This window comes from Asterias rubens, chromosome 19 (assembly GCF_902459465.1).
Source record: "Asterias rubens chromosome 19, eAstRub1.3, whole genome shotgun sequence".
Classification (NCBI taxonomy): Eukaryota; Metazoa; Echinodermata; class Asteroidea; order Forcipulatida; family Asteriidae; genus Asterias; species Asterias rubens.
Window position 1 is genome coordinate 10,825,006 of NC_047080.1, and position 27,834 is coordinate 10,852,839.

The window sequence follows — 27,834 nt, forward strand, 5'->3', positions numbered from 1 at the left end:
GGCAACTGGATAATAAAATATTGTTTCTCTTTTCATTTCCAAGCAAGCTGTACTATAACAGTTTCATTTCCCTCGGCAAGGTCGGTATTGTAGTCCAGAGAAGAAAATATGGATATACTAGAAAACACAAATAAAGACTAATTAGACCTTGTATGGCGTACAGACTCCATCAAAAAAATTTTGATTTATTGCTTGCCTCCGCTTCTTGTACAGTTTGACATAGAGACGTTAATGAGTCTTCCATTTCATTACCTTTTTAATTGATGTGGCTACAGTTCAAGTTGACAGGTACTTACCACCACAGTCACTGACCTGTGTATAAATTTATAGTTTGTAAAATAAATCAAATCAAGTCAACATTAAGATGATTAGTGCCTATAATCCATTGGTTTCTTGACTTTTGAATGCTAGCAGATGATGTGAAATTAACATGGGCTGGAGATGGAGGATTCAAAAGAGGGCGCTCTATCAGAAAAAAGTTTGTACCGTTGTCGCATGCAATTATGTCCTCTATGCAATACTATCCGGAGGACATTATTGCATATGCAAGAATGTCTGCCAGACGGTTTTGCATATGCGGTCGTGTCCGCCCGGACGCTGCTGCATAATGCAATTGTGTCCGCCCGGACACATTTGCATATGCAGTTGTGTCCGCCCCCGTGCAAAACCGTCCTTGGTCGATGAGCATAGTTCTATAACGAGAAAAGTGTCAAGAAACAGGTCATGAGACAGTTTAGCATAAAACAGACACGTGAGGGCGCCCGTTACTTAAGTCGGCAGCAGCGCAAAAGCACCTCGTGTCAACTAGAGAGATTATAGACTCAGTTCAAGACAGTATTGTTGGTATGCGAGCCGCCTTCGCAGCTGCACACACACGCATTGTTTGCGATAGAGGCGCGTGCATAATAAAACACTAGACAAAGAACAGCCTTGAACAAAGACTAGACTCACTACACAAAAACACGAGCCCTCGTGTGTGTGCGCGCAAAGGACAGAAAGTGTCGTCATGCAGTTTTACAGGTTTTGAATCTTTCATCAGCAGCTCGATCGAGAGCGATATCTAGCTTGTTTTGAGGAGGCAGTCAAACAGTGCAGCACATAGAAGGAAGGTAGTACGGACGTGACACCGACGACACTCAAAACAACACACTCAGCTGCAAGAAGCTCAGCTCACGAATTTCAGGAATCAATTGTTTACTGAGTTAAGGAGTAAGTGATGCATATTTTGTCCCAAGTGGAAAGTGTATTATTGCTTGTTTGTTCCGCTATATAATTATTAATTATATGAGCAACAACAGACTAAATAGCCTTAACATTCAAAGGTCAAAGCTCTGGATGCTCACATTGTTTGCAGTAATTTCAAAGTTATTATTAGCCTACTCATATTTATTTGGCTGTGTCCGAAACGACGACTTCGGCTACAGCTACGTCTAGATCAGCGCGTCTACCAGTGTTGAAGAATAGGCAGACGCGCGCGATCTAGCCATAGCCGAAGTCGCCGTTTCGGACACGGGCTTACCCAAACCTTGTAGGTGTTGTAGCAATGTGTCCGCCATATCTCAAAAAAGGCTTATGGTCGTCCTTTGTTTTTAAATTTAGGTTCTAATCAGAAATGGCCGAGCCACCAAGCAAGAAGCAGAACAAGGATGGTGAAACGAAGATAGTGGTGCTGGCTTACAGCGGAGGTCTGGATACCTCTTGCATCTTGCTCTGGCTCATTGAGCAAGGTTACGAGGTTGTCGCATTCACGGTAAGTTTAACAATCTCATTCCCAGGGCCCAGTTTCATAATCATAGAGCTGCTTAAGCAGACAATATTGCTCAACAATTGTCTGCTAAGCAGAAATGAGCAGGATACAGTCACAAATTGTACATGTGACATGGTAGTTGGGCTGATAACCTCATGCTGGTAAATATATTTTGTTGTGCTTAGCTACATGTTGTGTTTTAGCAACTCTATGGAATGACACAATAATGAAAATGGCCTTGCCGTCTCAAAAATGAAATTTCAATCCTGAAATCATACTCCAAGAGCCTGTGACATTATCAAAAAATGATCGCAAAACACGACTTTGACCTCGAATTTGGTCTTGGCCTCGCTGCCCCCTTCAAAAGTTTCCCATACGTTAAGATTTTCCAAGGTTTCATGCTTTGTGCTCACAGTTCAGGTTTTTTATTCAACAGCCTATCACATTCCTGATTTGTACACCTGGGTGAAGAGAAGCAAATCATGGTTATGATCTTATTAAAGGACACTAGTGCTGTTTAAATAATTGTTTTAACATCATTCTAATTCTTTAATAATCACAGGCTGATGTTGGACAAGATGATGATTTTGAGGAAATCCGTAAGAAGGCAATTAAGGTCGGAGCCAAAAAGGTAAGACTCCTTTTTCAATTACTGTCTGTGTGGTGCATAGAGGCTCCTGCATAGTGTGCTATACAAATGTCTCGTATTATTATTATCATTAGCAATGCAAAAAAAAAGAAAATGGCCTGAAGTTTTGACCCTAGCACTAGCAGAGTCTTTCTCTGCTAGAGTCAAAACGTCAGGCCACTAACTACTTTGTGCATTTATAGCATCGGTCCATTTGGTTGGTAAGTTGTTTGCAACAGCTAATTATATTTTTTCTATTATAATAAATGTCAGCACAGTACAACAACAAAAATGATTAATTTTAATTGAAAATGCATAAAACCCATTCCTCGCAATTTTCTCGAAGAAATTAGCTCAGCTTACAATAGTACTAGAGTTATAGTAGAAAGGAATTGAAAAATCTCAGCAGGTCACCACTGTACAAGCAGTTTTGTCATTATGTATGAAGGATGTGTAGTTTGTAATCAACGGTTGTAACCCGAAACTGAGTAGAGAGAGAGTGGAGAGAGAGAGGAGAGAGAGAGAGGGGGGGGGGGGGGGGGGCTTTGTTGATCCAGAAGGCTTTCCTAATGATAGGAACAGATCTATAGTTATTTGTATTCCATTCGCAGTTCCACAGGTTTTCTAATTTTAAAAGAGGAGTTGTTTTTCAAGGAGAAGTGTTTGATATGGGAAAGAGGAGATTTTTATGTGCAGTCAACAGAGCAGTAATTGGAACTGTTGTTTGAGCGACACTGTGTATAGACTATGAAACCTGTGACATTACATGTTTACAAAAGAGCCACAGACTTTCTGGCACGATTTGTACACAGCTCACTGGATCGGAACACTTACAATTTGGTGTTTTATGGAGTTTTGCTCCCCTGGTTTAGATCAGCTCTTGATGAACAAGACTCTAAACTTGTTTAGTTATTTATAACGACCCAGAATTTTTTTTTTTTAAGTGTCCTTTATAACCTACCCATATTGACTTAAATGTATGAATAGCAGAAAGCCTTTCAAATTATGATTTTGCTGATCATGTTTATTTATGTGAATAATTAGGCTACGACGTATAAGGAAAACTGCAATTTCGAGGCACTTTTGTGTGGATCATTATATTCTACTTTTAAAACATCTTTCCAACCATGCATTTTATAACAAATGCTTTTCATAGACCAACTAGCCCGATCCAAGGCATTGTGTCCCTTAAAGCAGGAAATCGGGCCTGGGGCAAGAGGACAAGTAGCACAGTGAACTTTAGTACAAATTGTGAACAATGCTCAGAAACCCATGCGTGGGTTTTTTGTGTGTACACAGTGTATCTGTTACGGCAGTTGCTTTTACCCTGAACTAATTTCTTTCTTTATTAACGCTAGCTTTCTCTTTCACACGGTGATTCAATGGAATTTTTGCAAACATGGGCTATTTGTTTCTGTCCACTTTCTAAAACTGAAAATTTTTTGTGCCCTGTAGTTGTAGTGTATGGCTAACAAATGAGAGCCACTTTTTTGCTAAAACTTGAAATTTCTTTTAATTCAACATACGTAACGGCATGCTTGACAGCCTAGAAAGGGTCAGATTAAAAAACTAAAGGTGGGGGGGGGGGGGGGGGGGGGGGCGGGAGGGTTTACATAAACAATTTTGTTTCCCCTTGGAAACAAAAATCATCAATTGTGAATGAATAGTCCCAAAAGTCTATAAAGCCTACACAATGTACATTGTAGGTAGGCGGGTCGGTTAACCTTTTGTTCTAACACCCTTGTACTCAATAAAACAATCCATTTTTTTTAAAGAACCAAATACCAAGTCTGATTAAAGAAACCTGTCTAAGAAGATCAGACCTTATTTTCATTTTTGTTGTTAAATTTTGGATTATAAAGGAATGATCATTGATAAGTTATAAATGCCAACAATCATATAATGCAAAATATGTACGTGGGGGGGGGGGAAGGCTAACTGTCGATCATTGACCGTGAAGACCTCCTGCATAACAGTAGCTCAAAAACCATTATTTAGTGATAGAAAGAAATTTTATTGAAGATGCCAGTCTAAGAAATCCATGCCTAAATTTCAGCTATCTTGTTGTTGAATTTTTTATTATAAAGGAAAGATCATAGAAAAAAGTTATGGAATGCCAATATTCATAATGCAAAAATTGATAAAAGTACACAAACTCTTGTACTGTGGAACATCGGTAGCTCAAAAAACAATTTATTCAGCACTTGAAAGAAAAAACAATAACCAACCCCAGTAATAAACCATCGTCGCCGGGTCGATTTCCAAACCACGGGGCAATCAAGTCGTTTCCTTGACGTAGAGATTCCTAAATAACACTCGAGCCTTCACAGTTTTTTTTCTCTCCTTCAAATTTGTACTCAAAAGCATTCAGCTTTAGGGGGGATGTTCATGGTGCATGAACTGTAAAGCCGGAAAGCCTTGTTTTTGTTGAAGTGCACCACAACGTGCACCCATTTTTTAGTTATGCACTGGCAGGTTTTTTTTATAGTTTTTTTTTTAGAGTGCATCGATTGCTCTTTGAACAAACACAATTAACATTTTCTGAGGGAACGATTTTTGTCCAACAATTTTGCAAAGGAAAACATTTTGTCTGAACAAGTTTTGTGCACACTGAATGCTAATGAGTAGCACTTTAGTATTTTAAGTACATGACGATTTTTTAGTTGCAACTGATACTGTCGGGCATGGTACTTGGTCCCTAAAAAAATAGTAGTACAGTTTTATTGAGCACGGAATTCCGGGGCTTTTTTTTTTTGGCCCTGAAAAAATAATTTTTTTGATCTGCCTTGAGCCCAAGTCCATAATGACCTTTGAACTTGCATTATATCACATGGCCTTCGTGGTCATGGAGATTTGCAGTTAAATCCAATGTACATGTGATTACATATAAACCCAATACCTGTCTTCATCCTTGTTGATAAAGACAGCTGGCCAGCCAGTCTATATTTGGGCCCTGCTCAATAGTGCACGGCAGTGGTTTTTCCGCCCAGAGCAACCAGATTGATTTGTGGCTCATTGATTTGTGAGGCTTCGTACGGTTATTGCTTTTTTAGCGGACATGTTTACGTGTTCCATGCTTCACTATCCCCCCCCCCTGATAATATCTCATTCATCTCATATTAATATCTTGCCCTGGTTTGATGCCTCGTCTTAGGGTCACAGAAGATGAAATTAATTTTGAGTTATTATAAATGCATTACATGTAGCTTTCATCGTTCATACGATCAGGCATTTGATATGTCTCAGGATTTTCAGGAATCTTTTCAAAATCTTCTTGAAACTTAAGATTTTTTTGAAGGAAGTATAAGCAATCCCCAAAGGGAGAAAGAGATAGTCTGTTGTGTCCAAACCTGTAGTTTTGTAGGATTTTTCTCAAATTCTCCTTTCGGAGCTAATTTTCTAAAACTTTCACCAGGGCTCGAATTTGGGGGGGGGGGGGGGAGGGAACAAGTGCTGTGGTGCAGATCTTGCAGCTCCAAATACATTTACTGGACCAGACTCTTGTGTACAAGACCATCGAAATGAGAACCAAAAAAATGGAAAACAAATTGAGTTGTTTGAATGTGAAAAAGCAAAAAAGAGACAAATTTTATAATTTTTATATTGCAATTATTAATGAACAGAAGTATTAAGAATAATTATAAAAGATAACATTTTAACAAAAAACACATGAGCACCAAACTTGTCCAGTCCTAAATTTACTGGCCTGATGCTAAAAATCACTGACTGGTCTGAGTCCAGTGTAAAATTTGAGCCATTCGCTCAGAACTGAAGCAGTTTGATGGACAGAAATTATGAGAAGAGTAGAATGCAGCCAAACAAAATAGACAATCTAATATTTTCCTTGCTGTGAGGTTGTTGTCCCCTCCGTTACGACTTATGCTGTATTTCAAGAAAGTTAGTAGTGACAACCTATATTAGATTTATCGCACTAATGAGGTAAAATTGCACACTGGCTTCAAATTATAAGGATGAATAAAAGTGAATCTTGAAAACAAATTCATGACATATTTTTTGCTCACTGCTCTGCATAAACAGTGAATTTCTCACAAGTTTTTTGTCTCTGTGTAACTCAAAGAGAGTGTAGCAATTCAAGATGATAAAGAGTTAATGTTCCGTCTTCTTTTTTAAAAACTTTATATAATTATATTTATTTCCTGATAAAAAGGAATTGCATTTTATTAATATATACAATCACCAGCAAACTTTAAAAATGCTAAAGGTGCACTTTGCCTATAAATCTCTCAAAATACACTATAAAACAAAATACAAACAATATTTGTTTTAATCTTTTTGAGTTTAAAGCAGATTGAGGTGTTTTAAGAAGCGCGATTTGGGAAAGGCTAAAAATAACGCAATACACAGAGTTAGATTGAAGCAAGGTTTGATGTGGGTGTGATATAGAATTTAATACCAAACTTCTGGTTGCTATGGGTCGACCATGTTTGCTTTAAGATAAAATGCAAGTGTGTTATTACTAAAACAGGCACGCTGGATATCGAGGCCCAATTTTATCGCTCTGCTTACCATGAGTAAAGAAACAACGCTTACGGAAGCAGGGAATTTTGCACTTACATCAAGCGTTTTTATGGGTTAGTGGGGAGTTTTTGCTTGTGCATGTGCGTACTCCACGTTACTAGGTATTCTTCGCTTACACAGCTAGTGCAGAAAATCTGGGCTTGGCACGGTAAGCAGAGAATAGTGATTGTAAGTGGGCAGAATTTGGCGATAAGCAGAGCCATAAGATTGGGCTCTTAAAGGTACATCAAAACAATAACAATCTGGGGCAAAAAAAGTTACAAAGTTCACAAGTGAGATGGCTTTTTGTTTTGTCACTTTTTCTCCTCGTGCATCGATGACGGGGCTTTACAATTTTCAATGTTGACCCCTCCTGCCGAGTGGAAAAGAAGGAAGCAACGACCAGCACAGAGGTGAATGTTGCAGGACATGCATCCAGTCCGAGTCATAATAGCCTTCTTGCTGGGTGTCCGCTTCCCCTCCTGGTGACACTGCATGCACATCCTTCCGAAGGTACTAGGCATGCGTACCAGCTGGTGCCTTGGTCCGTTCAGGAGGGGCACCGGTTTAGCGAGGTGCTGATATTCCGGGGTACCCTCGGCAAAGCCATCAATCAGAGCGGTGGCGAGGTTGATAGTGAAGTAGTGATGGTTGAGAGGGGTGCTTGATTGAACGTTCTTGGCCGACGCAGTGCTGGTGTTTGCTTTGTAGCAAAGCCAGGCATTGACCCGGCTGACGTCGATGAGGAAGTAGAGAATCTTACGCCACCATTTCATGGAGTGGCGGCTGGAGGACTGGTAACAGCGAAGCTGCTCGTTGCGGCGAACACCTGCACTCTGTCGTCCGTAGGCGGTGGCATGGGGAGGCGCGTGGAATGAGGTCTTCTTCTTTGCAGTTTTCTCGTGGTCCTTGGTGTTGTCCTCGGTCTTGTCCCGAAAACTCTGATGGCATGTGGAGATCAGTGACACCACCTTGCTGTCTTTCCAGATGACCGATGACATCTTCCCATGTTGCCTGAAATACATGGTGTACCTCGGTGCCTTCTCAAGATCTTGGATCTTCTTATGACTCTGTACATTGACTGTAGGGTCAGTGCTGAAATCAACTGGTAAGCCTTTGGCCGACTTTCTGACCTCCCCGCAGAGGTATGTCCGCTTCTTGAGGAGCTCTGAAGCCAGGGCTACTGATGTGTAGGTACGTTTCAGATACAGCTCGTGAAACTGATACAAGAAGGGCTCCATGATCTTGAGGGCGATACTCTTGGTGTTAATTCCTGTTTCTGGATGCACTAGCATGTTGAGGAGGTACCCCGTCTTGGACTCGCAGACCGTAAAGATCTTGAAGCCTGTCTTGGTTGGTTGCAGAGGCATGAGGAAGCGTTTGACATTGTGGTGTTGGCACTTGTACAGCAGCGTGGTTTCATCCATTGAGAGTTCTTTCCTCGGGTTCCAGTTGGCAAGACAGTTGGCGAGAACCGTGTCCCAGACGATCTCTAGTGGGTACATAGGATGGGTCATCATGTATGCCCAACGCTGCTGTGGATTTTTTATTGTCTTAGGACCTTTCTTTGGGTTAGCGCAAGCCAGGACCTCGGAGAGGATGTTAAACCTCCCTCTTGTCATCGTGGAGGACACCAGAGAATTCCTCAGGGCTGGATTCGTCGACCAATCATCCTCAAAACACTGGTTTCTGTGGACACCTTGAACCATTTTAATACCGATCCAGGCCTTGATTTCTTCAGATGTGGTCTGCTTAGTAAAACGGGGATTGCCGTGTCCAGATATATTTGTGTATCGAGCAATCTTCTTGAACAGCATCGGCGGGAAAAATGCCAAGAAGTAGCTGAGTGGATCATTTTTTTCCGGCTTGGCCATGTTCGGACCCTGAGGTGTTGGCCCTTTGAACCTATGGATATGAATTGGTTTGAGATTCCTTGACCAGCCATGTTTATCCATTGGGTAGACGATGTTATCTGTGTCCAACGGATCCGGGTCATCATCCGAGCCTGGCTTAGCTTTACCTCGCTTGCGCTTTGCTTTTGACGCGTGGGCCTCATCCTCAGAGCAGTCGGAGGAGGGGTCGAAGAGAAAATCTTCATCCTCTGAAGGCGGGTTTGATGAATCCGTACCCGACTCTGAATCAGTGTAGATCGACTCTTTGTCTTGTTCGTCTTCGACGCTGACCGAGGAATCTGAGATGGACTTGGCGTCGTCATCGTCATTTTCCCCATCGTCGTTACTCATTGAGGACATAGCGGACGAAGAGGGACCAGGTTGACTGTCATCATCAACATCTTCCACTTGCATCGTCCAGCTCTCTTGTGCCCAAACGTTCCCATCTCCATCTTGATTTCGATTGTCTTGTTTTTCCACCTTCACCGGCACCGCCTCCAGCGCTTCTCCATTCTCCGACCAAAGTGTAACAACTTGACCAACTTCTGGATGATCTTCTGTTTTGAGCTTTTTTCTTTGGGGCTCCAGCCTGTCAATGATACAAAAAAAATAATGGATAGAAATAATTTGTATTTTAGGAATCACAGGCCTCGAACTTTGCTTGAAGTGTCACAGCAATTTCCCTCTAGTGTATGTGGTTAGGGTTAGGGAAATGTAAATTTTGACATGCCCCTTGCACAGGCTGGGGAACCACAGCAAAAGCACAGTGCACCACGACGGACGTGATACGCGCGCGTCACACGCCGTGATTGATGCCACGCTCACCATGTTGGTGGTCATTAGGTTTACGTGTTAACGCTGCGTCGCCTAAGATGCGCACTTCACTGAATAACATACGTTCTATTTCTATGGTCAATACGCACAAATTTACCACAACTTTACAGTGTTGTAGCATTGTGTCCGCCATACCTCAAAAAGGCTTAAATAGCTTTAGGTGCCGTGGGTTGTTTCAAGGCTTGGTATCAGTATGTGGCTGTATGTAGATTTAAATTATATTGTTTTGTCATCATTGCAAAAATCTACCACCTTCATGAACACTGATGATAAACATTGTAATTTGTTGTGTTCATAACCATACACTGAGTGCCAGTCATTAAAATTGTCCTTTTAAAAAACTAATACAAATGCTTACAATAAGAAAGGAACATCTGATTTCTCCCAATTTTTTTTTATCACAAATCCCAAATCTTGTATAAAATATAATTTAAAATGAATAATTGGTTTCATAGACTAATAAGTCTTTTACAGGGTTGTTTTCTTGTTCTTGTACACATTTTCACTGGACTAGAACGTATTTTACAAGACCTGAGAAGAACAAGAATATTATTTTGTTTGCCTATCACATTTACGAGGCTGTTATTGTATCTTTGGGTAAAGAAAATAAATCAAGACAGAGCTGCCCATCTCCCCCCCCCCCCACATACCTACTGTGCCTATATAGTCATCTCCAAGGTACATTGGCATACTGTGGTGTCAGCCTTACATTGTATTATTGTGCAAGCGCTTGGGGTGGCAGAATTTTTCACGTTATGTGAAAGTCACAGGATTGTCAGACTGTGAAAGTTATTATGGATCTTGCTGAGGCAGCATGCCCAACTCTCTCAACCCTGTGACCCACCACCATTCACTAAGTAAATAGGAAGTACTTGAGCACATGGTCATAATTTGAAGTCTGTATTTAAGTCACACCAAGAAGTTGGGTGTTGAACTGCTAAAAACCTATTGAAGAGGCATTATAAAGGGTTCTCTTCAGGTTTTTTTGTTTAACTGTGGGCCTTCTGGGCCCAATTTTAATAAAGTTTGGCCAAAGCAGGTGTAAGCCCTACTAAGCAATCTAAAACAATTTAAACAGTTCTCTCTTGATGCTTTTTGGAAAAAAATTACATATTTTTGGGGGTTGGTAAAATAACGAACCTGTGAAAAAAAAAAAACTTTGTTGCAAAGAATTGTGTGCTTTGAGATGCCCAATAAACTGAAGTCTTTTTCGGATTCAAATTGATGGGTAAAAAGTAATTTTCTTTTTCCTAAAACTACAAAACTTTAAAGGTGGTCCTTTCTAAAAAAATATTTTCTTAGATCATCAGCTCTTTTCCAGTAAATATTTATGATTATTTAACTTGTGCAGAGTTGTTACCCAACGTACACCCTGCCTTTAATAATGACCCTTTCTTTCCTCAGTCCAAAATACTCCATGAACCATTGCTAACCACAACCAATCCACAGTCATGGAGGAGCAAACCACATTATGCATGCATACAATATGCACATAAAGTACACTGTTAATGTACACGATCAATGCACATGTACACACATGCACAGTGCACTACATGCTGACAGACTGCATGCTGAACACATCCACCTTCACAAAACCCAATCGTTATGTAGGCTCTGCATTCTTCACCCAAACACACCACAGAAAATGTGTCTTTAGATCTAAACAATATTTACCCTTGACTAGGCTGGGTGTCTTCTTCCATATTCTATTCCTTCTAAATATATCGCCCTGGCAGACACTATCCCGCTTTCATGTGCCACAGCATTCAACAACACACCACAGGATCTTACAGTCCAAGTATGTAATGCATGCACACCACAGAAAGCCCAAACTGCCAGTGCAGACAGCAATGACTGCTACAGCCATTAACAGCACTGTGTGGTTTACTATCACCACAGTACAAGCTACACACAGACACACACTGTGTGTACACACAGGGCCACTTTGCTGTCTACACAGGGCCACTTCACTGACCCACTGTGACCTTTGACCTAAGACCTTTGTAGCCTTCTGGCATTGTTTATTTTGTATTTTGATTCAGGTCCCATGAGTTGAATCTTGGTATGGTTAAAGCATAAGCAGCTATGTAATATGAGGAGTTATGTGAAAGCCATTGGACACTTTCGGTAAACAGTATTGTCCAAAGGCCCACACTTCGTCTATCACAACTTATATATAAAATAACAAACCTGTGAAAATTTAGACTCAATCGGTCATCTGAGTCTTAAGAAAATAACGGGAATACCCACCCTTGTTTCCGCATGTTTCGCCGTGTCATGACATGTGTTATAATCCGTAATTCTCATTGTCGAGAATTGATCATTGTTTTAATGTTTTCTCAAAAAGTAAAGCATTTCATGGCATAATATTTCAAGAGAAGTCTTTTACCATTACCTTCTATAAACCCTGTAAGTTATTTGTAAATCTGTGAACTTTTATTTATTTGTTTCTGTTCTGAAAGTGTATAATGGCTTTAAAAGCACGGGGCAGTTGAAGCTGAAGGAAATGGGTGCTTGAAAAAAAAAATACAGCAATCATGAATCAGAACAAAACTTACTATACCAAGAACAATAAAACGGTTTTATTTTAGAAAACGATTAAAAGTCAAAACAATCAATGATGGATATAAAAAATTAAAACAATTTGAATCATCAAGTTGTTAAGAAATAGCCCCAAGCCTGGACTTTTCTGGTAAGCAATAAATGTATACACTGACCAGGGCCCAAGTTCATAAAGCTTTTAAGCAAAAAATAATGCAAATTTCTTTGCTGGGCAAACTTCTTTCTCCATGGGCAAACATATTGAGTGGGGTACAAGTCACTCCGAAGCAAACTTAATTTAATTTTGGCTTGTAAAATACTTTTGCTAAGCAATACTGTTTTGCGCTCAACAAATTTGTGTGCTTACAGGCATCATGAAGTTGGACGTAAGCATAAAAACTGGCTTTGCACAGGAAAATCTTGCTTTATAGCAAAAACAGTTCACGTGCCAACATTCCAAAGTTTACATACTGCAATTGGTGCCTGCTCATTTTTTGCTTGGTAAAGAAATGTGTTAAGCAGTATTTTCTGCTTTAAAATAGCTTCATGAAATTTTGTTAGGTTGGTAAAGCTTGCTGCCGTTGGCCCATTCATTCAGAATTGTGTATTGGTGTTCACGTCGCTTACATAAGTTTGCAAATGCTTTCCCGAAATTATATGACCTGTTTCTAGACCGAGGACTTAGACTTTATAAGCAAGTCATTGTACCAGACATTATTCAAAAGTCTTACAAGCAAATGGCTTATTCTCCAAAACGAATACAATGCACTTTTTATAACAATTTGAATCAAGTTGGAACACTCTTGAATCACCAATGCATGTTGGGTTTAATGCTTTTTAAAAATTAATGCCCAATATTAAAGGAACACGTTGCCTTGGATCGGTCGAGTTGGTCTTTGAAAAGCGTTTGTTATAATATGCATATGGGTAGAAAGATGCTGTAAAAGTAGAATACAATGATCCACACAAACATGCCTCGAAATTGCACGGTTTTCCTTTTACCTCGTCGACTAACAACGGTCGGCCATTTATGGGAGCATAGAGTAAGGACTTACTCTATGATGGGAGTCAAATTGTTGACTCTCATAAATGGCCGACCGTGTAAGTTCGCACAGTAAAAGGAAAACCACGCAATTTCGAGGCAAACTTGTGTGGATCATTGTATTCTACTTTTAAATTATCTTTCCAACCATATGCATTTTATAACAAACGGTTACAAACGCTTTTTTATAGACCAACTCGTCCGATCCAAGGCAACGTGTTCCTTTAACATGAACAAAACACTGGCAAAACATAATTCATTTACTTGTTGTCTTCTTTTAAACGTGATAGGTTAGCTGTGTTATACATGTAGATGGTTCAATAAACTACCTGCACTACAGTATGTAGGAAAATTCCTGGCAAATTTCACAAACTTTTTTGAACATAAATTCTAACACAGTTTGTGTGAAATTAATGCCCTGTTTTTTAATTCTCCATTAAATAGTAATTTTCAATGAAATTAAAATGAAATTGTTAATAAAATTTAAATGAAATTCTCTCCGGTTTATAAACTGAAAACTTGCCAAGTTCCCCGTGTTCAGTAATAATAATGGATGCTGGTTATCACTGTATCAGAAAAGGATCCGGCCCATCTTGCAATTTTGCTAACAAACAAAAAAACATAAGGGAAAAAAACAAAAGTGTTTAAAGGGTAAATAACCAAAATAAATTATTACCATGAAACACTGTAGTACTTAAAAACTATTTTGAGAAAGTATTTCCCTTCTAAGTTGTATGATTTTAAAAAAATGTTCAACCCCAAATATTTGAATGCAAGCATCTTTGCTCAGATACCTGACGGTTCAATGAAATTACAAATATGTGACTGTGGTGTCCGTCACTGAATACTGCGGCCAAAGATGCTATTGGTACCCATGTCTAAATGTGAATGGATTCAATGTTCAGTATAGAGACCTTATGCATTGACGTCATCCAGCCGCCATCTTAGAGGAAAAACGGTGATGAAACAATCGAGATGCACGGATTTGTACGCGCAGCGCACAGTATTGGCCAATGAACAACCTCCTTTTCAAACTCTTAAGTGAGGGCGCCCTACTGAAATGACGTCATGTGCATAAGGTCTATGAAAATACATTAAGTTTTTAGCTGTTCTCAACAAGCGGACACTACTCAGCTGAAACTTTCACCGCTGACTTTTCTTATTGATAATTTGGCCTAGAAATCAGCATTGCATTGTCAAAAACTAATATGACCCTATCTTTAAGTATGATAAATATATTGTCTAGGTTTCATAAGGCAGCTTTACAAAAGGTCATCGTTAAGTAGCACCAACGGGCTCTTGACTTAAACACCCTAAGCCGAATGAAACTCAAGAAAGCACCGCACCTTGCACAGGTGAATATTACAAGCCATGCAACCTGTCCGTGTGGATATTGGTTTCCCCTTGGCGGTTTTCCTTCCCATCCTTCGGCACGCGATACACATCTTTCCATACGGGCTCGTCATGCGGATAAGCTGGTGTTTGGGGCCGTTGGTGAGGGGCACTGGTTGAGCAGAGTGCTGATGCATCGGTGAGCCCTCAGCGAAGCCTGCTATCAGTGCGGTTGCGATATCGACGACGAACATACGGTGGCTGAGTATCTCTCTTGTCGGGTTGCCCTTTGTTTTCTCCTTGTAGCAGAGCCATGCGTTGACTCGACTCACGTCGAGGAGGAAGTAGAGGAGTTTACGCCACCATCTCATGGACTGACGGCTGCAGGATTGAGCAGAGCGTAGCTGGTCGTGGCGGTTGACCCCCATGTACTTGTTATAGTCGATGACTTGTTTAGGGGCTCTGAGGCTTGACTTTGTCACTCTGGTCTCATTTTTACCCTTTCTCCCAAGGAAGTCGATCGACTTGTTGCGGTAGCTCTGGTGGCATGTAGAGAGAAGATACAGAGCCTTGCAGTCTCTCCAGATGGATGCCGTCATCTTCCCATTCTGCCTGAAGTACATAGTGCCTCGAGGAGCACTTGTAATCTCCGCGATCTTCTTGTAGTTGTTGGGATTCACTAAGGATTTCAGGCTAAAGTCGTCAGGGAGACCCTTGCTAACTTTCTTCACCGGTCCGCAAATGTATGTCCGTTTCTCTAGGAGCTGGATAGCGAGAGCTGGCGACATGATCGCATGTCTGAGGTAGAGCTCATGATAACGATGGAAGAAGGGTTCTGTTAGCTTGAGAGTGAGTTCTGTCATCTTAAAACCAGATTCAGGACTCACGAGCATGTTCAAGAGGTAGCCAGTTTTTGCGTCGCAGATGGTGAAGATTTTGAAACCCATCTTGTTTGGTTTCAGGGGCATGAAGAACCGTTTAGAGTTTGGACCTCTTCTCTTGAAGATCATCGTCGCTTCATCCAGTGCGATCTGCTTGCCTGGATTCCAATTGTCGAGACAGTTGGCGACAACCGTGTCCCAGACAACCTGGAGAGGGTACATGGGTTGTGCAATCATGTACGCCCAACGCTGCTGGGGGTTCTGGATCGATTTAGGACCCTTCTTTGGGTTGGCGCAGGAAAGGACCTCGCTAAGAAGGCAAAACCTCTCCCGGAGCATGGTGTTTGCAACGAGGGTGTTTCGAAGACCGGGATGGGTTGACCAGTCGTCCATGAAGCTCTTGTTGTGATGGACACCCTGGAGCATCTTAATGCCTAGCCAGGCTCGAATCTCCTCCTGCGTGGTGCGCTTATTGAAACGAGGATGAGACCGGCCAGCTATATTTGTATAGCGAGCCATCTTCTTAAAGAGTACAAGAGGAAAAAACATCAGGAAGTATTGAAGAGGGCTGTCCTGCTCTGGTCGGTCGACCGAGGACCCTTCGGGCGATGCTCCTTTAAACTTGTGCAACTTAATCGTCTTCCGGTTCCTGGACCAACCGTATCTATCTGGAGGGTAGACCACCTCATTCAATTCGCTCGGTGGATCGGGGTCATCGTCTGATCCAAGTTGATATTTGTGATCTTTCTTAAACCTCTTCACCGGCTGGTAGAACAACTCGTCGTCGTTGTCAAAGTTTTCAGATGAGTCTGAGGTGTTCTCATCCTCACCTGCCATTTCATCTGAATCAGAGTCGGACGAGTTAACCTCGGTGGAATCTGAATTATACGCTTCGCTGTCCGCCTCGTCCTCATTTGCGGAAAACGAGTTGAGAGATTCTTCTTCGTCTTCTTTGTCGCCATAAAAGTTACTCTCTGGCTTCCAGTACTCCTCTGGATTGCTATAATCTTTCTCCACTTTTATCGGCCAGATTGTCGCTGGCTCCCTGTTGTCGGTGTTCTGGGCGAGATTGACTGGTCTAGTATCCAGACTTCCTTCTCCAAGCAGTCTACTCTCACCATTTGTCTCTTTTCGGGGACCAGTCCTATTCAGATAAAAAAAAAATATAAAAAAATAGGCAGTTAGTTGCAATTCAACAGTTGTCTGTCGTGCAAACATGACTGGGAGAAATGAATGGGTCAACAAGTGGAAGGGTTGACTGTGTACTGATCAATTAAAAGTAAATTGGGACACCAACACATTAAGCAAATTCTTTCTGAAAGAAATGCTGCATTAACATTGGTCCTTTCCTTTTTAAATACCTGTGCAAATGAAACCAGTATTTTTTTCTTCCCAAATTCAATTTAATTTGTAAGTCGTAATATTCTTTGAATGATGCCAGTAACATTTTTTCCTGTGTTTAAAATGTTTTCTCAATCTAATCCAGTTAAATTTATTTTTAGATCTTTTTTAAATATTTATTTTTTTTTTTTTTTTGGGGGGGGGGGGCGTTGACAGAACAAGTAAATAAAGTGGAGGTCAGATTTGAACAGCATTTAATCTTTTCCAAAATTTTCTCTCAACTTTTACCAGACATACACCACCAGAAAAAGGGGGCAAAGTTTATGATACAGTGTGGGAAGCGGCCGGCAGGAGAGAACTTTATATTTATCCATGCAGTGTTCAATTTCCAATGGGGAATTATAGTTTTACTTTTTACAAAACAGAAACTGGTCATCAGTTTGTGCTACTTACCCTGCTGTCGCCTCTTGTGCTTCTGCCATATTTCTACCCTCTCCAACACTGGTAGAAACAATTTCTGAACAATCCCAGCAGTTTTCTGAACCTCAAAATTCAATTCCAGCCAGCCCCTACCAGACAATATTCACAGCATTTAGACTGCACTCAATAGTCATTGCCTTCCTACAAACTGCAAACTGTGTATGACTGCTATGTCAGAACAGCTTGTGTGTGTACAGTATACTCATGGCATGCAGACAGTCTGCCCTTTACAACCCTGTGCTGTGTGCATGGGAGCCATTACGTATACCTACAAAACAACTCATGGATTGTTCACCACAAACCACATCCCCCCCCCCTGTGAATGGGCTGACCCTTGACCCTGGGTTAGCTTCATGTTAAATAGATATGGCTGCACCAGACATTCCTCCTACTGTGAGTGTGTGTGTGCAGAGAACATGTACAGGACATGTGTACATGAAGGTTGTTGTACTCAGCATGCACTACTCAGTGTTATGCATTTTTGTTGGAGGGTTGTGGTGAATTTACTGTTTCAATACACTGGTTGCATTTTCAGAAAGTATCAGCATAGTGGCCTTGGCTTGCCTTATGGTGTAACCACCTGTCATATAAAATGTCTGTGGCTGTAATTAATCCTGGATTTTCTGTCCAACTTCAATCCCACTACTCTAATGATTTAAAGTTTGGATCTACCCTACCACCCCCCCCCAAAAAAAAGAAGAACAAAACTGCTCTCTGGAAAGCAACTGTAGTGAGCATCCTGCGAAATGATTTGGTCTGAATTGCCCCCTTGAAAAACAAAACTAGTCTAAGTCTTGTTAACCTTATTTTTCATAATGTTCCCTTCCCATCTCTGCTCATAAGTTCCAATGAACATAGGTTAGTTAACAGTGAAAATCCATTAATTAAGTCCAAGGAGCAGGTGTAAAATAGTTCCTTTTTGGGAACAAGGATCTTAAAAACATAAACTGTGGAACTTGATTGACCCCTATACAGACACATGTATACAAATTGTGATTTATAGAATTTTTAAAGTGCAAAGGCAACTTAAGGTTTAGTTGTTGGAAACACGTTTGTTTAATTTTTGGGGGCAAATATTTGTGCAAATTTTGAAAACTAATATAAGTGAAATGTTTGTTTCTTTCTTTTATTGCAGTATGTCGTCAAGGATGTGCGTAAGGCATTTGTGGTGGATAACATCTGGCCTGCTGTGCAGGCCAACTGCCTCTATGAAGATCGCTACCAGATGGGTACTGCCCTCGCTAGACCGCAGATTGCTAAGGGTCTGGTGGAATGCGCGCTGGCAGAGGGCGCTCAATACATATCCCATGGTGCAACGGGAAAGGTACATACAAAAAAAGTTTCTTGACTTTCAAGCTCTGGTTACAATACAGATTTTAAGAATGGTCCATGTTTCAGATTTTTAATATTTTTTTTCACATTTGAATTTTTGAAGGGAAACATTTCTGGATCTTGCCACAACTTTTTTGAGTAAATTAGATACTTATTTATTCAACGAGTGAAAAAGTGGTGGCAGGATACAAATATTTTTCCAATTAAAGTTTGGAGAGAAGACCAAAGTTGTGGCACTGTTTCAGCATTTTTAATATTTTTTGAATAACTATTTTTGCCAGATTTTCACAGATTGTTTAAAATAAATGTTTTTCTTTCTTTCTAGGGTAATGACCAAGTACGACTAGAGTTGTCTTCCTATGCACTCCATCCCACCATTGAGGTAAGGTGTACACTTCATTAAAAGAATTAATATAGTTGATCGTCCGACAAGTGAAATATTAGTGGCTTCTGGTTAGAACGTAGACTCATTCTAAATTTTTTCAGGATTTTAATTTTTTTTTCAATGGATCAAATATCATGCCTGGGTGTAAATCTGTTAAAGACACTGGACACTATCGGTAATTGTCACAGACCAGTCCTCTGTTTCTCAACATATGCATTAAACAACAAACCTGTGAAAATTTGAGCTCAATTGTTTGTCGAAGTTGCGAGATAATAATGAAAGAAAAAACAACCTTGTCACACGAATTTGTGTGCCTTCAGATACTTGATTTCGAGACCTCAAATTCTAAATCTGATGTTATGAAATCAAATTCGTGGAAAATTACTTCTTTCTCGAAAACTATGTCACTTCAGTGGGAACGATTTCTCACAATGTTTATATTATCAACCTCTCCCCATTACACGTTACCAAGTAAGGTATTATGCTAACAACCTTTTTGAGTAACTACCAATAGTGTCCACTGCCTTTAAACCAATTCCTTTAATTACATAGAGGCCATCGCCTCTGTTGCTAATTCAAGCCAACCCAAATATTTGTTGCTTTGGAATGAATTTGGCAATCTTGGTTAGATGGGTATTTTGTCACTTTGTTTCTTACGTGTGTATTGAATGCATGCTATTTTTTTATATTTTATTTTCATTTCAATAAAAACTGAATTTCAACTCTAAGATTTTTGTTTCACCCCAACCACACACTATTTCGAAAAAACACCAAAAGGTTTATAAACATTGACTATTTTTAATGGCCCGTTCTATAATTGATTTTGAATCCTACAAATCCGCTCTGTGGTATTAATTATTCCTCTCAGTTCACCCAGTAATCCACCCCACAGCTCCCAAGGTTAGTGGAGGGTCGTGTTTGTAATGAAACCTGACCTGACTGGTTCACAACATGGTCGTTTTGTTCGTGGACTTTCTCCTGATTCTAATTGCTCCATGTTCTAAAGAACTCGCCAAGCACCTGGAGGGAAGTGTATGCTTTAAGGGTCTCACCAGGCACTCAAAAGTAGTCCTGGCGTTCGGAGCGGAGAGCTTAATTAAAAAGAAATTAAAATTTTCTGTCCAAGCCCCAGGTTAAGGGCACTGGATATATGTTCGTATATTTTGGAAATGAGTTTTTGAACATTTGTATGGTGAAATGCGCCTAATAAATGTGGTTTTATTATTATTATTATTATTAACAAATACAGATGTACATGGCAATATCAACAAAAGACAATAAATATTTTACTAGAAGTCTAGTGTGAAAACAACTTTTAAGCAATTTTTATCTTTATACTTAGAGATATCAACTTCCAAATGTTAAGAATTTTGAATTTCAGCATATGCCCCACCTGCCCTGTCTGTAATGATAATTCTGTTTCCCCCTCTCATAATTCCAGATCATAGCCCCATGGAAGATGCCAGAATTCTACAATCGTTTCTTGGGACGTAACGATCTGTTCGAGTACGCCAAGGCTAAGAACATCGAACTGTCTATCACACTCAAGCAGCCGTGGAGTATGGACGCTAATCTAATGCACATCAGCTACGAGTCTGGTATCCTGGAAGACCCTATGGTAAATTAATAGTAACCATCGTAAACAACTCTCTCCCTTGAAGCCATTGGACACTTTCGGAACAGAAAAAAAAAAATCACAGATTTACAAATAACTTACATGGTTTACAGAAGGTAGCGGTAAAAGACTTCTCTTGAAATATTATTCCACGATACATTAAAACAATGCTCGATATCGAGAATTACGGATTTATTTTAAACACATGTCATGACACAGCGAAACGTGGGTTTTCCCGTTATTTTCTCCCGACTCCGATGACCGATTGAGCCTAAATTTTCACAGGTTTGTTTTCATATATTTTATATATAAGTTGTGATACACTAAGTGTGGGGCTTTGGACAATACTGTTTACCGAAAGTGTCCAATGGCTTTAACGGCAAAGTATACCCTCGGTTTTTGGAACCGTTTTATTGTTTTATTCCTATATAAATGTAGTAGTAACTAACATGCGAAAGTTTTGTTACAAAAGGTGGTGGCGTTTTTAAGAGATCGTAGAAAATCCGGAGCAATGTTCACGCAGAAAGAATAATCCCTACAGGAATCAGGGATGTGATTTCTCTTATTTTTAACCGGAAACACCCACTCAAAAATTAACTCAATTCACGACGATGAAACCATATGGAACACCCCAGTTTCCTAGTAGGGCATTCAAAACCAAAGATAAATGTATGGAAGCAGGCTTTGTACCAGCAAGCTATTGCGCTCGCAAGCTTTCACGCTTTGAGCTTGTAGTTGAGGTTTTTTTTTAGTTTTCAACAGCCTGTCACATCACTGAGGAATAAACAATCTGAGAAGCATTCTCTGATTGAAAATTGTCACATTGGCAGAGTTTCTAATGATTGAATTGATGTTTTGCAGGTGGAGGCACCCGATGACATGTACCTGATGACGGTTGACCCCAAGAAAGCCCCGGAACAGTCTGATAGAATTGAGATAGAATTTAGCAAAGGTATGTCCTCTCGTGACGCCACTGAGCTGCAAACTTTTTTTGTTTCTGCAGAAAGTCTCCTGAAAAAAACACCATATCGTTCGATGTTCTGATGAACATATATGACAATCTACCTGATTATGTAAACTTTGAAAATTTCCCTGTATAAGAGATGATAGTTTGCATCGGGGATCCAGAATATTAATTTTGGTTTTTACCCATACACCGATGTGTGTTAGCACTGTATACTCAGTACTTTCCCGAGTCCTGTGAACAAAATATCACAGGCAATACTCGGGTGGGATTCGAACCCACGACCCTTACAATTGATTTCACAGGACTCGGGGAAAGTACTGAGTATACAGTGCTAACACACATCGGTGTATGGGTAAAGAGTATAATTGTAGTTATCTCCCTGGTTGTACAAAATGTCCCTGATTTCAAGATACAAATGTTGGCAGCTGTCAATGCACGTTATGTTTGGTCAGTAAGTTTGTAGTGCACTTTCATTGTCCAATAATCTTTTTATTGCGACAAAAGCAACAAATTAGCAATGGTGATTTGGAAGTCGTTAAATTATATTTATCTCTGGAGGATTTTTATACTGGTTGTCGTAAATTATTTTTACTGAAACTAATCCATTTACTAATTCCTGTTAATTACCAAAACCAGGGCCAAATATTTTGTTGCTTACAAATTTTCTGCAAAAAAAAAATGGACAACCAGTCACAGATTGTACGAGTGACAATGGCTGGCAACCTTATCTTAATAATCATAATAAGGGAATCAGGTTGGGTCAGTGGTTTCTTTCTCTGCCTCTCACCTCTGTGGACCCCTGTTCGAGAATTTGTTTTTGGTTCATATTCATCCTGTTATTTGCAGTAATTGTGCTGTTAGATGTGTAATCCAGTAAATACAAATATTTTTGTGCTTAGCTACTTTTTGTGCTTAACAGGGCCCAATTTCATAGAGCTGCTAAGCACAAAAATTTGCTTTGCATGAAATTTCTGTCTTGATGAAAACAAGATTACCAACCATATTTACACATGATTTTCTGGATAAGCAAACAACAGCTGAATACCAGTAACAAGCAATATGCAACAAATTAAAATTTGGTTGGTAAATCTGTTGTTGTCAAGGAACAAATTTTATGCTAAGCAAATGTGTGTGCTTAGCAGTTCTATGAAGTTGGGCCCAGGTCTAGGAGTTTGACCCTTTTACTTTTGTGTGCAATTATTCAGGTGTTCCAATCAAGGTGAAGAACTTGGGAGATGGTACAGAGAAGACGGATCCTCTTGAGCTGTATCAATATCTCAATAAAATAGGGTAAGATTTATAATATTTATTTTAATAAAGACGTGTCACAGCAGTTTAGGGGAAGTTAAATACTAGTTCATTGACGTGGATTATGAAAGAAAGGTAGGGTTGCGAAATATATAGTAGTCTCTTAGTAAAGCCTGTCCTGAGCTAATATGGCTTTCAAACCAGGAAAATAAATCTTGATTTTTTTTATCTCATTTTCTGATGACTTTATTTTACAGAGGTAAACATGGTGTTGGCCGATCGGACATCGTTGAAAATCGTTTCATCGGAATGAAAAGTCGAGGTAATTATAATTACAGAGAGCTATGCAAATACAGATTGGTGACCAGAAACAGTTCATGGTGTTCGAAAATATGCGACGCAGAAGCACTATGTTTTTCTGAACTCCACTCATTTTTGTGTGATAACTAATAATATTTGAATTCATGTTTGCCTTTCTAATTCCCAGTTGTTTTTCTCTGCGGTGTTTTTTTAGGTGTGTATGAGTGTCCAGGAGGCGCAATCCTATTGGTCGCACATCTGGACATTGAGAACATTACCATGGATAAGGTAATTCCATTTTTTTTCTGATGTTGTGTGTCAAGTTCACCCGACCCAAGCTCTGGTGTTGTCAGCAGCCGGGTGTGTGTTTCGAATTATTGGCATGCTCCTTGTGCCCTTGAGCAAGGCACTTCATCATAATTGCTTTGTAACAAGTTGGGAAGGTAGTGCATTCTGCCTTGCCAGCCGGACTCCTAGTGGATGATACCCTTGCCTACATCCTTACAGACTGTGAAGAGGGTAACCCTGTTTCAGCCCCAGGAGTAGGTGGCTGCTAGTGGATGACACCCATGCCTACATCCTTACAGACTGTGAAGGGGGTAACCCTGTTTCAGCCCTAGGAGTAGGTGGCTCCTAGTGGATGACACCCATGCCTACATCCTTACAGACTGTGAAGGGGGTAACCCTGTTTCAGCCCTAGGAGTAGGTGGCTCCTAGTGGATGATACCCTTGCCTACATCCTTACAGACTGTGAAGGGGATACCCTGTTTCAGTCCAGGAGTAGGTAGCAACATGCCCCTGGTGACAGTTGATTTGGGCCGATAATCTAAGTGAATTGGCTGTTGGGCAACTTATGTGAGTGATGCCCGACGATGTTTTTGATTGAATCATAACCCAAACAGTTAATTATTAAATAAACTTTTGTCATTCAAACAGGCGGTGCGTAGGATCAAGCAGGGTCTTTCTCTTCGCTTTTCGGAGCAAGTTTATGAAGGTATTAAGTCAGTTTTTGTAACTATTACTTGCGGTACCCTTTGCTAATGCAATTGGGATGTTTTTCATTTTTAAACACTTTTAGTATGTAGACAATGCATGGTGGAGAAAAGGCAAATATTTTTCCAAGAGTTTTATTTTTATTTGTTAACCTAGGGTTTTGGTACAGCCCCGAGTGTGAATTCACCCGTCACTGCATCGATAGGAGCCAAGATAACGTGGAAGGTGTAGTCATCTTGGAGATCTACAAAGGCAATGTGATGGTCAAGGCAAGATCCTCAAAGTCCTCGCTATACAATGAAGAACTTGTCAGGTAAAAGAACGTGGCCGAGTGAATAAGAAGCTCGGGGACTAACTTTATAAAGCTGCTAGGCACAAAATACTGCTCAAAAATTTGCTGTGCTTAGCAGAAGCCGCGTGGGGCACATTCATAAACCTGTTAAGCAGAAAATAATGCTCAACAAATAACCTGTTTTTGCTACGTTTTTGGTAAAAAATCGCTTTTGAGATTTTGAACAAAAATATTAAAAGGTTCATTGCCTGTATTTAAGAGCTAAGGAAAAGTAAAACATTTACGTTATTCACTTTTTATTTTTACAGCATGGTTGTAAAGGGTGACTATGAGCCAGTGGACGCTCTGGGCTTCATCAAGGTCAATGCAGTCAGGTAAGAAAATTAATTCAATAACTACATCCCTCCGTACCATATATTGCTCCCCTGCACCCAGGAATACAAAAACTGTAATGCAATCATTCCAAGAATAGACAATCTCTGCAATTGTCAGGCCTGGAATTACAGGGAGAACACTGAGGCCATGGCCTCTGTTGCCCCATGGTCTTGGCCTTGGTGCCCTTTCCAAGGTTTCCCAAAAACTTAAAGACTTTCCAGTGGAAGTGCCCTTTGCAAATTAAAATTGGCCTTGCCCTCTCTAAGATGAAGCTAAAGTCCTTAACTGTTTTCCCCCCGTTTTTTTTTTTCTTTGGATAGACTGAAGGAGTACCGTCGTATACGTGGGGCCGAGAAAGGTCAAGGAGATGCGTCTTCCTAGCTTCGCAACAAACCACCATTGATATTCAGCAAGGGCGCCCCCATGTGTTGAGAATGTTGATGGTTTTCGCCATCTTAAGATACACCCAAAAGTCACCCGCTTGATGTGTAGGCTGCAAAGAGCTGACACCTTCACTCGTAGAGTTAGATTTAGCGACAGCATTTACTTTATGTGTCTTTCTCTCTGGGTCCTCTAACAGGGGTGGAGCTAGAGAGGTCAAAGTGGGGGTCGTTGCGGTTGACTCAGTGTGCCAATGAAAAACTTTTGATTTATTTTGGGGTTTTTTTTTCGGGAGGGGCACATACCCACTTCTCCTTGATCCACCACTGTCTGAGAAAATCTGCTTTTGTGTTTGTCTGTCTATACTGTCGACAGGGCCCAATTTCATAGAGCAGCTTAGCGAAAAAAAAGCTGTTCAGCACAACAATATTATGCTTAGCAGAACAAGGTTACCAGCCAAACTACCAGGTCACATGTACAAATTATGACAGGTATCCTGCTAAATTCTACTAAGCAGAAGAAGAGTTTTGTGCTGTAAGGAAATTTTGCACAAAGCTGCCTACTCTGATTCTGCAGAAAATTTCCTGAAAATAAATTGATCTTTATATGTTCCCTCTGATGAACAATTTTGACAATCTTCCTGATTAAGGTATCGTTTTACCAATTAGGTTGAATGTAATTCTATATATCTCACTGATTGTTGTGCAAAACCTCCCTGATTGCAAGATGCAAAGGGTTGGCAGCTGTGTGTTAATTGTGGTTCCAGATGACGGGATAGTTTGTTGAACTTTAATTTTTGTTTTTGTGCTTTCAAGTAATAGATTGCAAGGTAGTTTCTAAGATTGTTGGTTTTGGATTCAGGGTTTTGGAAGTAAAACTTCACCGACAGTATAATAACTTTTGTCCTTATCTTCAAATTTCGTCTTCTGGAATTAATGGGAAGTCAATGGTGTATAAACCCTGTGAAACCAGCGGTTAATGTTTTTGTTTTTCAGTTGTGCAGGGTGCAGGGTGTGTTTACAGAAATTGAGTTCAGTATTATTGTTCTAGAGAATTATCAGATCGATTGTTATGTAATTTCTATGTCCATACAGTAATGGGGGAAAATGATTTGATAATTAAATTGTTTTTTTAGGTTTGTTTAACCTAACTTGTATAAATAAACAATACATGAATCACCGTCAGTGTGAATGGGATGTGAGGTCAAAGGTGTTTGGTAGCCACCCCTTAAAATAAACATAAAATGGTCCAATCCTAGCCAAACAGTCAGTCATATCGCTAACTCTTCCATTGAGCTGACTGCTAGGTAACCAGGAACTCGGTACATGATTTCTTTTAAAAACAAATTTCTGAAATATTAATTTGACTCTACACTTAACCAGGGACTTGTTGGTCAAAAACAATATGGATTCCACACTGAAATTGTCTTGTTTTCTACAAACAGCTCAAAACCTTGCCAGCATCATGTCGCCTTGTTGAAGAAAAAACTATATAGTACATGATTTCTTTAAAGTTCTTTAAAAAAAACAAATTTCTTAAACATTAATTTGACTCTACACTTGAGCAAGAATTAAGTTTTTAATTTAAACAGCATGGGATATTATTTGTGTTTACCCATACACCAAAGTGTATAGCACTGAAAACGCAGTACTTTCCCGGGTTCCTGTTTCCAAAATTCCACAGGCTCGTAACTCAGCTGGGGTTCGAACCCCGACCATTGCCATGCTAGAGCAGATGTATTTCCACTGGACCATCGAGATCTCGGATAGCTAACCACTTGCAATGACTTCCCTATACCCTAAGGGTGTCAAGACGATTTAGGGGGAGCACCCCTTATAGGTAAAACCTAGGGGGAGACACCCCTATTGTAAAACCGTGTTCTCAACAAAAGTCAAACTTTTGTTTGAATAATTTATAATATTTTGCATTTAATAATATGTTTACCTCTATCCCGAATAGAACTAGCTATACACAAAAAAGTTGTTTGTGTAACTTTTTGTTTTCTTTCAAAGAATACGCAACATTAAACAAGATTGAATTTTTTATTGTAAACAAGACACTTTACATAAATTTTATATTGGTGTTTCCTACCAAATCCTGGAATAAGTTATGAACAAATTTTCAAAGCTTTTTATTTTTTCCTGTATTCAGACTTGAAACATTACAATGCAATTTTACTTGAGAAATTTATGTTACTTTTTTGTCTTCAGCAGGGTTTATCTTTACTGTAATAATAATATTTGACAAGGGTTTCACAAGGTGTTAGGAAAACAGGACTATTTACATTTATACTGAATTATGAGTTGTTTTTGTTGTTTTGTTGTTTGTTTGTGCTTGATCATTATCATCGTGTTTGTTGGTTGGAAAGGGGAGTATGTAGAAAGCAATAAAACAATGTGAAAAGAGATTTCTGTGGAAGTTTTGTTTGTTTTTATTGTGTCAACGTGCCTCAGTTATATCATGGGGGAAAATTATACTAATAATAATAAAAGCTATTAAGAAAAAATAGAATTAGCTTTTGCAATTGCTTACTAACCAAAGAGACCTACGGTATAAATGCAAAAAAAAGTTAATGGCCTATACGTTTGGACCCCAGTAGATGATCGTTCTCAAAGGCTAAAAAAAAACTTTCGTGTATCATGGAGGAATGATGCTTTTATTGTAAAGCACATAATATCATGTTAATTCCTTATATATAGTTATGAACAGT

General features: G+C 39.8%; 2 protein-coding genes across 2 annotated transcripts; one reads left to right on the forward strand and one right to left on the reverse strand.

The window, feature by feature from the left end:
• The first annotated feature begins 980 nt into the window (after positions 1-980).
• On the forward strand, positions 981-27,531 carry LOC117303477 (argininosuccinate synthase-like). The gene is made up of 14 exons (XM_033787696.1): positions 981-1,209; positions 1,600-1,750; positions 2,310-2,378; positions 18,372-18,560; positions 18,894-18,950; positions 20,395-20,571; positions 21,430-21,520; positions 22,741-22,825; positions 23,041-23,105; positions 23,298-23,371; positions 24,020-24,077; positions 24,233-24,389; positions 24,677-24,742; positions 25,064-27,531. The coding sequence occupies exons 2-14, from the start codon at positions 1,613-1,615 to the stop codon at positions 25,122-25,124; spliced, it is 1,287 nt and encodes a 428-aa protein (XP_033643587.1). The 5' UTR covers positions 981-1,209; positions 1,600-1,612; the 3' UTR covers positions 25,125-27,531.
• Positions 8,866-17,721, reverse strand: LOC117303476 (piggyBac transposable element-derived protein 4-like). The gene is made up of 3 exons (XM_033787695.1): positions 17,210-17,721; positions 14,549-16,559; positions 8,866-9,374 (listed from the first exon to the last, which is right to left on the reverse strand). Exons 1-3 carry the CDS (start codon positions 17,236-17,238, stop codon positions 9,180-9,182), a joined length of 2,235 nt encoding a protein of 744 aa, XP_033643586.1. The 5' UTR covers positions 17,239-17,721; the 3' UTR covers positions 8,866-9,179.
• Positions 27,532-27,834: the final 303 nt, after the last annotated feature.